Source organism: Planococcus citri, chromosome 4, assembly GCF_950023065.1.
Source record: "Planococcus citri chromosome 4, ihPlaCitr1.1, whole genome shotgun sequence".
Classification (NCBI taxonomy): Eukaryota; Metazoa; Arthropoda; class Insecta; order Hemiptera; family Pseudococcidae; genus Planococcus; species Planococcus citri.
In genome coordinates this window covers 68,841,319-68,851,863 of record NC_088680.1, presented here as the reverse complement: position 1 = coordinate 68,851,863, position 10,545 = coordinate 68,841,319, and the positions used below count along the sequence as shown (strand labels likewise).

The following is a 10,545-nucleotide window of genomic DNA, read 5'->3' as shown; positions in this document are numbered from 1 at the left end:
TTTTTTATTTCGCTTCGCCGAATTAAGGTTATAGAAGAGAGTGTTTTTGCCCGCCTCTTTATTGGTCGTAACAAAGTATTCAAGACGCGCGATGTAACTTATTCATTCGTTGTCTGCTTTCTTCTCTTTGCCCCCCTTTTGGAAAGCTCTCGTCGACTCGTAAGTACTCGAGTGTTTCTTCGGACATGCGAAGTTGTCTTTAAGAACGCCTTCTTTTTATGGGAGTTTTCAATATTTTATTCTGTATTCGTCGTTTCTTCTAAAATGTTAAGAATTCAAAGTCGTCGTCGTCGAATTATCGTTCCTTGGCACGCTTTTTTCAAATCGTTGTTGTTGTTATTTGAGGTTTGCGTGCAATTACCATTTATCTATTACCAGAGTCGAGTGTAGGCCTGTCAATAATTAATTGATTAACGTAAACGTCTTTAAATATTTCGATTTGTTTTCCTGAAGGTACTTTAAAAACACGAGGTCGTATTTAATTCGAACGAAAAATTCATTTAAAAAAAAACTCAAAATTTAAAATTACCTACGTTTTTGGATCAATATTTTTCAAAGTCGAAAATATTGAGAAAAAGTTCTACTTGACGAAATAATTTTTTTTTGAATAGAATTTTATAAAATTGAAGGATTTCGAAAAAAATTCCTTTTTCGTCAAAAATTACCTCCCAAAAATCCAAAAATTCATTTGGCTCGCAACGTTATTTGCAGTCTCTTTTGATTCAGCTTTGTCTGGATCAAAAATATTTCTGCCTCTTGGAATGACTTTTTCGTCACTAAAAATTTGTCTTTAGAGTTCTAAAAATTTTTGAAATTTTTTTGGCAGGGAGGGGGCGGGAATTTTAAAATTATTTAGAGAAAAAGAAAGAATTTAAGAATTTGATATTTTTTCAAGTTTTAGACGAAAAATAGTCGAAAGAGCAAATGAAGTAAAATTTAAACAATAAAATATCTTCATTTGATGCAGAATTTCAAAAAAAAAAAAGGAATATTTTTTTTAAAATCTTAAAAGAATTTTATACAACTTCCCCCCCCCCCCACAGAAGGAAAATTGAATTTTCGCTTTTTGTCAAAAAATACCTACAATGCGCTTCAAAGCTCCTGAAATTTTGGCTCGCGACGTTTTTTGCATTCTCTTTCGATTCAGATTTCTTTGTCTGGACCAAAAATATTTCTGCCATTTGGGGATAATTTTCTCGTCAGTGAAAATTGTCTTTAGTGGTTCTAAAAATTTTAGCAACTATTTTCAGGAAGGAGAAGGGAGGTAATTTCACAATCATTTAGAAAAAAAGAAAGAATTTTATTTTATGTTTGACGAAAAATATTCGAAAGACCAAATGAAAATGGTTCTAAAAATTTTTGAAACTTTTTTCAGGAGGCAGGGGGGAAGAAGGGAGGTAATTTCAAAATCATTTTGAAAAAAAAAGAATTTTGGTATTTTTTCAAGTTGGTAGAAAAAAATTCGAAAGACCAAATGAAATGGAATTTTATATGACTGAAATAAAATATCAATAAAATTATGTACTTATTTGATGCAAGATTTCGAATAAAAAACATAAAATTGGGGGGGGGGGGAATCATAAAATATTGCTTTTAGCACAAAAACTAATATTTTATCAAAATTCCAAAAATTTGATGAATTTTCTACCAAACTACGAAACAATGTTGAAAGAAGGAGTATTTTAAAAAATCTAATAAGAACTTTCTACAACTCCCCCCCCCTCTTCCCCCCTCCCCATCTTCCTCAAAAAAACCTGAAGGAAAATTGAATTTTCGTTTTTCGTCAAAAAATACCTCCCAAAAATCCAAAAATTTGTTTCAGCTCCTGAAATTTTGACTTGTGACGTTTTTTGCATTCTCCTTCGAGACGATTTAGCTTTGTCTGGATCAAAAAATATTTCTGTCACTTGGGAAAACTTTTTCGTCAGTAAAAATTGTCTTTAGTGGTTCTAAAAATGTTTGCAATGTTTTGGGAGGGAGGGGGAGGGGAGGGAATTTCAAAATCATTCAGAGACAAAGAAAGAATTTGATATTTTTTCAAGTTAGACGAAAAATAGTCGAAGAGAAAATGAAATGAAATTTCATAAAACTGAAATAAATAATATCAATTGATGCAAGATTTCAAATTTAAAAAAAAAACATAAAATTAGAAAAAAAAAAATCATAAATTTATATTGCTTTTGGCACAAAAACTAATAGTTTATCAAAACTCCAAAAATTTGAGGAATTATCTACAAAACTATGAAACAATGTTAAAAGGAGTATTTTAAAAAATCTAAAAAAAATTTTATGCAATTCTCCCTCTTCCCCTCTCCCCTCTTCGCTCCCCCATCCAAAAAAAAACTGGAAGAAAATTGAATTTTCATTTTTCGTCAAAATATACCTCCTAAAAATCCAAAAATTTTGCTTCAACTCCTAAAATTTTGGCTTGTGACGTTTTTTGCATTCTCTTTCGATCCAGCTTTGTCTGGATCAAAAATATTTCCGCCTCTTGGGATACATTTTTGTCAGTAAAAATTGTCTTAAGTGGTCCTAAAATTTTTGGCAATTTTTGTGGTGAAGGAAGGGAGGGAATTTTAAAACTATTTGGAAAAAAAAGAAAGATTTTGATATTTTTTTCAATTAGACGAAAAAAAAAGTCGAAAAAGCAACCAAAAATACCCCAGTGAATCAAATTTGAGCTGCGAATTTTATTTTATGATTTTTGGAATTTTTTTCGAAATCAAAAGGCTTATTTTTGAGTGAAAAAAAATTACAAAATTTTATAAAATTGAGGTAACAGCTGAATTTGGTTTACTGCGTATCCTGGAGGAGGAAGGGGGAGGGTCCAAAAAATAATTTTGGAGGTGAAAAATGTCAACCAACCCTCCTCCTCTCTCTCCCATGCAGAAAAACGTGTTTTAACTCAAAAAATTCCTTTTGCAATTTTTTTGCACTGTTTTCTAGCCAGAAATCTCAGAAGAAAATTTCAAACTTCCATTGCTCCGAAACTAAAATCGCTGGGGGCTAAATTTTTCGCCAAAATGTCGACCACAAGCCATCGTATTTTTTTTTCAAATTTTCCAAAGTTGCGGATCAGGGTCAAAAACCCAAAAAAATAACTTTATGAGGGTATTTTCTTTCGTTTTCGAGGGAATAAAATAATGAAAAAATCTAATAGCTCATTTCAAAATTTTTTGTTGGTCCTCCACCCCTCCTCCCCTCCTCTCACCAGGCAAACATATTCCGATGAACACTTTTTTCGAGGTAATTTTGACCAAATATTCAAAATCAATTTTTTTCTACTCATTTTAGTGAGTGTGCAGAGTGTGAGAAAAAATTTCAAACAAAAAAAACAGAAAAAAGTAGATTTTTCCAAAAATCCCCTTTTTTAGCTCTAATATTCTTTTTTGGTCTCCCAAAGATACCCTGCGAATATTCTCAAAAAATCTGAAAAATAGAAAGTTGAAAAAGAAAAAAAAATCGATTCGAGCATTTTTCTATCTCGAAAAAAATCCAGGAACGCTTTTTGAAATAAGATTAAAAATCAGGAAATTTTTTTCTGAAAGTATCGCGTGATTTTCATCGAAATCAAAATTACAAATTCACAACATCGAGGTTTATCCGAATCAATATCAAGGCAAAGCTATAGGTACCTATCTGCTTAACCCACGTAATCCGAAAAGTAAACCTTGATGCAGATGCAAAGCACCTACGTACCTACGTATGTATGTAGATATTGGGATGAGATATCGAAAAATATAGATCGTAAATTAGACCAAGTCGAGCATTTTTTCGCGCTCGGTTTCGGTGGCTGGCATGAATGTCAAATGAAAAACAAGTTTGCAATTTAGCATACGATCTACGATATTTTGCGCAAATCATCGTCGCAATTAAATTTATTAAAAGAACCGAAAACCGCCGTGCACAGCAGAACTGGCATCGAAGCTGTTCAAATAGTCTGCGATCAAATCGTTGTCTTGGTTGATAAATTGTCTATGCGGTACATCGATAAATCTGTAATATATTGTCTTTAAATATTTGAACGAAAGTCGTTAGGAAGGATTCGTTTGGCGCAAGTCGAAGTAACTTCATTTGGAAAATTTGACGGCTTAATTAATGAGGCAATTTTTACGCGGGTTCTTTTTCGAATTTCGTGGGTACAGTTGTAATATGGATTAGCGTATAGTAATCGATGCCGATGCCGCCGCCGTATTGGTGGTTTGTTTAGTCAAGTGGATTGGATGAAGTACTTACCTATACTACATATTAAATCGACAAATCGAGTCGAACGAATTGTGCTTTTTTTTTGAGAGGTAAAAGGTTTGGTGGAAATTCTCTATGCTGTGGTGTGAGAGAGAGGTGGGAAAGTTTTGGTGAAGATTTGAACAGGAAAAATTGATTTTTTCATTGTTGATATGGTTGGTGGAAAATTCGATTTGTTGGTAGATGGGGAATTTATCAATACTTTATGGGGATTTGGATTTTTACGAAATTTTTATGAAAAGTTTTATCGATTTCGATGCATGAATTTTTTCTCGTTTGAAAACTCGCTCAAAATTGAAACATGATCCTAAAATTTTGGAACAAATTTATCAAAATGGAAGAATACCTCAAATGAAAACACAAGAATCTACTTAAAATTGAGAAATCTTTGGAAAATATCTGAGAAATTATTTCAAAACTGTTCAGAGACCCATTCAAAGTGACCACAGTCCATCAATATGGAAATAATATTCAATAAAATCATACCTAAAAAAAAGTCCATTCAAAATCAAGATGTTGAAAAATCCGTTTAAAATTAAATTCATTCGTAATTCCAGAATTGAAAAAAAGAAACTTTCAGCATCCTTCAGAACGAACCCTTAGGAAAATTTGTTCAAAAAACACGTGAAAATTGACCAAAAATCAAAAAATTTCAAAAAAAGCTTCAAAAATTTATCAAAAGGCAGTAAAATCCACTAAAATGCAAAAAATTTTCAAAAAGCTGCATAAAAATCTGTTTAGGATTAAAAAATGTCCAAAAATCCACTCAAAATTGAAACATTATTGCAAAATATTTAAAAAAAACTTCGGAATAAAAATATTTTAGAAGTGTGAATTCAGAAAATATACGAAAAATTTTCGAAATTAGATCGAAAATCATTTTAAGAAAGTTGAGAAATTTAATCAAAGTAATAATAAGAAACTCTTTCAAAATGGAAATAATTTTTTTTAATGCATCTAAACCTACAAATTTCCAATTTTAAAAAGTCTGAAAAGTTCAATTTTCTCAAAATCGAAACATTCCAAATTTCAAAGTTGAAAATAAAAAAAAATTAAAATTGGAAAAATCTTCAAAAAAAAACAATTATTTTTTAAAAATCAAAAATTTCAGAAAAATCGTTCCAAAATTTATGTGTTTGGAATAAAAAAATTAACACAAAATTGAAACATAAATTCTAAAATTGTCATAAAAAAACTTCATAAAGAAAGAATCTCCCAAAAAACATACAAAAATTACCCCCGTCCCTCCCCTTCCCCCTACTTCTCCCAAAAAAACAAGTGTTTCAAAAATTGATCGAAAATCATTTCAAGCCTACTCAAAATCATCGCAGAAAGATTTATCAAAATGAATGGATAAATATCAATTTCAAATTTAAAAAAAAATGCTGAAAATTTGCTCAAAATTGAAACATTAACTCTAAAGTTACAAAAAAAATTAAAATTGGAAAAATCTTCAAAAAAAACAATTATTTTTTAAAAATCAAAAATTTCAGAAAAATTGTTCCAAAATTTATGTGTTTGGAATAAAAAAATTCACACAAAATTGAAACATAAATTCTAAAATTATCATAAAAAAAACTTCATAAAGAAAGAATTTTCCAAAAAACATACGAAAATTACCCCCCATCCCTCCCCTTCCCCCTACTTCTCCCAAAAAAACAAAAAGTGTTTCAAAATTGATCGAATTCATTTCAAACCTACTCAAAATCATCGCAGAAAGATTCATCAAAATGGAGATAATTTTCGAAAAAAATGGATGAAAATCAATTTCCAAATTATAATGGAAAAATCTTCAAGAAACTATAAAAAATCACACAAAATTGAAACATGAATAATTCTAAAATTGTAAAAAGAAAATTGGATTGGAACAGTCTTCTGAAAAAAGTCCTAAAATTACCCCTCCCTCCTCCTCCTTCTCCTTTCAGAAAAACCTCCAAGTTCTGTACAAAAAAGTATCTAAAATAAAAAAAAATCCCCAAAAATTCACTCGATAATTGAACAATTAGTCTCAAATAATTTTTTTTTAACTCCAGAATGATCAAAATTCAAGTACCTATTTCAAAGTAAAAAATTCAAGAAATTCGCCCAAAATTGAAACATAAAAAATATGTAATTCTGAAATTGAGAAATAGAAAATATTCGGTGAAAATTTTTCAATAAAATGGCCAAAAATGACACAAAACATTGTATCGAAATCTTTTCGAGCCAAATAATTCTAAAAATTGAAACATGATTCCAAAATTCCAGAATTGTGGAAAAAAACACGTTCACGAACAGAGAAATCTTTAAAAAATAAACTCAAATCGATCCAAAATGAGGAAATTATTCAAATTAGTGTGTTGAAAAAATAATCAAAAATAAAGGTTCGAAGTAATGTGCAAAATTTTATAATATTTGAACAAAAAAGTGTTCCCACATAAAACTCAAATTATAAATTACGAAATTAAAATTACCAAAAATGGCTTCAAGATTTAAAAATCCTGCAAAAGACTCAAAAAATTAGAAAATCATTAAAAATATTTCCAAAGTTCATCAAAAATCATAGGAAAGTCTTTTATTGAAAAATCCACTCAAAATAATTGAAAAATGATACCAAAATTGTAAATAACAAAATCCTTTTAAAATTACAAAAAAAAAAAATTCAAAAAAAAACCTACAAAAATCAAGAAAAATTCACTTCCAAACATCTTTCAAAAATTTACTTAGAATTATTCTCAAAAATTCAAGAAACTCATCATAAATGATCGCAGGAAAATCTAAAAAATACCCCATGATCCAAAAATCCACTCTTGATTCCAAAATTATGAGAAAATTCCTCATCTAAGTAGAAAAATCTTCGGGAAAAAAATCTAAAAAGTGTTCAAAAATCAAAAAATATTCGTATAGGAAAATCTGTTCAAAATTGTAAAAAACTTGAGAAAAATCAGCCTGAATTTGTTTAGAAAATTCGTCTAAAATTCTCCCAAAATTAGATAATTCAAAGTGCTAAATCTTGATCAAGGAGTGTCAAATCTTGGACCACCCTGTTTTATTCATCTCTCTTTGAGGAGGTGGTTTCTAGTTGACGTTTTGAGATTTTGGAAAAATTGAACACTTTTTTGAAAAATCCATCTTAGCATCTTTTTTTTTGGAAAATTCATCTCAGCATCTTTTCCCAAAACCTAATCAGAGATCATATCACCTGAAAAGATTCAAAATACGAGTTCTGCGAACAGAGAAATTTAAAAAATCCCTGCAAAATCACTCAGATACTCCAACCTTGGCTTCTGAGAAGGAATTTTGGACCCAAAAACAGAAACCATTGATCCCATTAGTCTGCTATAGTCGTATTCTCCAAACACATCTCGAACTTTTCGATCTCTCTCTCAAAAAAGGAGATAAAAATCTGCATATTTACCTACCTCGGAAAGTTTCAAAACTCTCGTCAAATAATAAATATTCTGTGATCGAACAAACATCTTCATTAGTGTTGCCATCTCTATGGGAGAATTTTTCCACTGTAAACAGAAAATTTTTAGGCATGTATACGAATTAGGACGAGGCATTCAACTACCTGTGGGTGGTTGTAATATTCTAAAAATATACATGTTCAGGTTAGCTACATCGTCGTACTCGTATGTCTACGTAGATTACTACATATGTACGTATATGTTAAATTGTAAACCATATACGAGAGACAGAAAGAGTACGTAGGCACCTATAAGGTGAATGGTGGAATACGACGTCAAGTATATACCACTAGATAGGTTGGTATTTCGTCGACGACGACGCAAACAAGTCACCATCGACGATGAGATAACGAAAGGGAAAAATTTGTTCTCTGACATATTTAGACAACTCGGCAAAGAAAAAAAAATATGGGAAACTCGCTCGCTAGGTACTCGGTACTCGGCTTACAGCTCGATCGACGATCGCGAGGAGTAATGAGTGAGTACTCGAAAAAAAAAAATGTCTGTTTGGCAATGTTTATTGAACCTGTACAAACATCGAACTGATTAACAATTGGTCTTAAAAAAGAACCTCTTGTTTTTACTCGTATGTAGGTGACGACACTTAAATACACCTTGCAAATGTGTACAAAGAGGTGCCCCCCAGCCCATCGCATCGTATGTCTTGCCGGCTGCCTGAAAATCGTACGTACGCGTTATCGAGCCATTGTTCAATTGGGAAAATTTTTTTTTACACCTTTTTTAACCAGCTAAATTCTCTAATGAACTTAACAATTGTAATTTTTCTTCAAATAGAAAACATCGCCGAAAATTAAGACCGATGGTGTGTTCGAAATCGTTTCCAAACGAATTGTTCTGCGTTATTTTTGAAATCGCGAAACACCTTGGAAATAAATTGGATCGTAGCATTTTTTCGTTTATTTTTTGCGAGAGTTTTTTTTTAGAGTATCGTTCGTCGTCGTAAATTTTCAAATTGGCACTTACACATTCTTGCCTCGTGATGGGTGTTTGCTTTGTCGAGTTTTAGAGTGAATTTTCTCAGGTGTTGGCGAAAAATTTGAAAGTTAAACGTTTTACCTACGTGAAATATCGAGAGAAGTTTTTTACTACGAAGGAGAGAGAGAAAAATTCAAATTTTTTACACGTATTCGTCATTTCCCTGTTTCCTCGTCTGCGTTGAAAACTTGGAAAAATCATTTCGAATTTTTTACTCTCTCTCGAGTTACGTGAATCATGAAACATTTTCTGAAACGATATTGTCACTTTCCCTGTGCGAGTTTTCTATAATCATTTCCATCGTTTCATTTTCTTATCACAAATATTGTCTCGTGATTTCATTTTTTTTCACCGAAATCGTCCGGTTTTTATCTAGGAGCAGTGTTTATCGAATATTTACGTGTTTTCTGATAAACAAAATTTCCTGCTGAAATTTTTTTCTCTTCTCTTCGTTCGCCAGATTCTAGATTTATTAAATTACGTGGAATTTTTCAAAAAAATATTTTCTGTCAACGATTTTGAAAATTATTACCTACTTGGGTCGGAATTGATTTCCAAGACTTTGATTTTCGAATGGAAAATACCAAATATACCTAGAGCGATTGTTGATTTTAATGTGACTAAGAAAAAGTACCTATATAGGTTCAGGTATCTAGCTGAATAGTAATACATCGTAGGTATTATACATAAAAGGACGTATTTCAAATTACACGAATCCTTATAAAAGATTTAATTCGTGTAAATTTCCCATATAATATCGAGATAGATTTCGATTCTTATCAAATGAAGACCTTCAAACACCTCGTAAGTTTTTCCACAAACGAATGTGATCCTATAAAAAACAAAAAAAATATTCCTCGTTCGAAGCTTGACAACTTAACTAGGTGTAGGTACCTAATCTGTGGTTTTTAATTTTATTATATAGCCTACTCGTATACTTATCATTGCTTCGCTGAATGGCCTATATCGCTTTGCATATTTATTTATACCTGCTATATGAAATGCCTCGTCGTAATTTAAAGTACACGTTTTACAATGATGAGCTCCTTAACGCAGATTTACTCGTCAACTCTGAGCCCGATGCACCTGCGTAAAGCCAAGCTGATGTTCTTCTGGGTTCGATATCCGAGTTCGGCTGTTCTCAAGATGTACTTCCCGGACATCAAGTTCAACAAGAATAATACCGCTCAGCTAGTCAAATGGTTTTCTAATTTTAGGTAAGTGTCAGACGATGTCTGTTTAATATAGTTTAATTGGATAGAAATATTATTCGATAAGTATATAGAAACTAAACATTTTTCTCAAAGAATTCTCCATTTTTCGCCAACGCATTTTTTCAAAACTTTGTCGTAAAAGAACTCGATTTTTAATTGAAAAAAAAAATCAAATAAAAAATGTAATTTTCTCGCTAGATCAGCCTAGTTTTGGGTTTGTTTGGTTTGATTTGAATCCTCCAATCTTGATCAAAGTTTTTTTTGTAGGCTCGTCACTTTATAGAAATGAAGGAAAATTGCCTTTATTGACCCTCCAATCCATCTTGAGACAAGCTTCTCCCCCCCCCATATGGTTCTAATTGTTTTCAGAAGTTGAAATTTCTCGTCATAATATACCAAATTTTTGAATCTAATTTCGCTGAATCTCACTACCAAGAACCTAATAAACCATATTTCACACGATTTCTTCAATTTTCAGGAAATTTGAGGGACAATAGGGGCGTTGGAGGGATCAAATGGCAAAAATGAGTCGATATTCGTTTTCAGAGCTTTCGAAAACGTATAAAACGATATGTTACATGATATTTTTTACATTTTTTTTTACGTTTTCCCCATAATTTTGGGGGCCTTGAACCCCCCTC

General features: G+C 31.3%; 1 protein-coding gene across 2 annotated transcripts in view; it reads left to right on the top strand.

Annotated features, from left to right (window-relative positions):
* LOC135846002 (homeobox protein prospero-like) overlaps nucleotides 1-10,545 on the top strand; it is a 126,547-nt gene that overhangs the window by 104,349 nt on the left and 11,653 nt on the right. For both annotated transcript variants that reach the window (XM_065364923.1, XM_065364922.1), the window contains exon 3: nucleotides 9,753-9,907. In XM_065364923.1, the coding sequence (XP_065220995.1) occupies nucleotides 9,753-9,907 (155 nt within the window). The remainder of the gene's footprint in view (nucleotides 1-9,752; nucleotides 9,908-10,545) is intronic.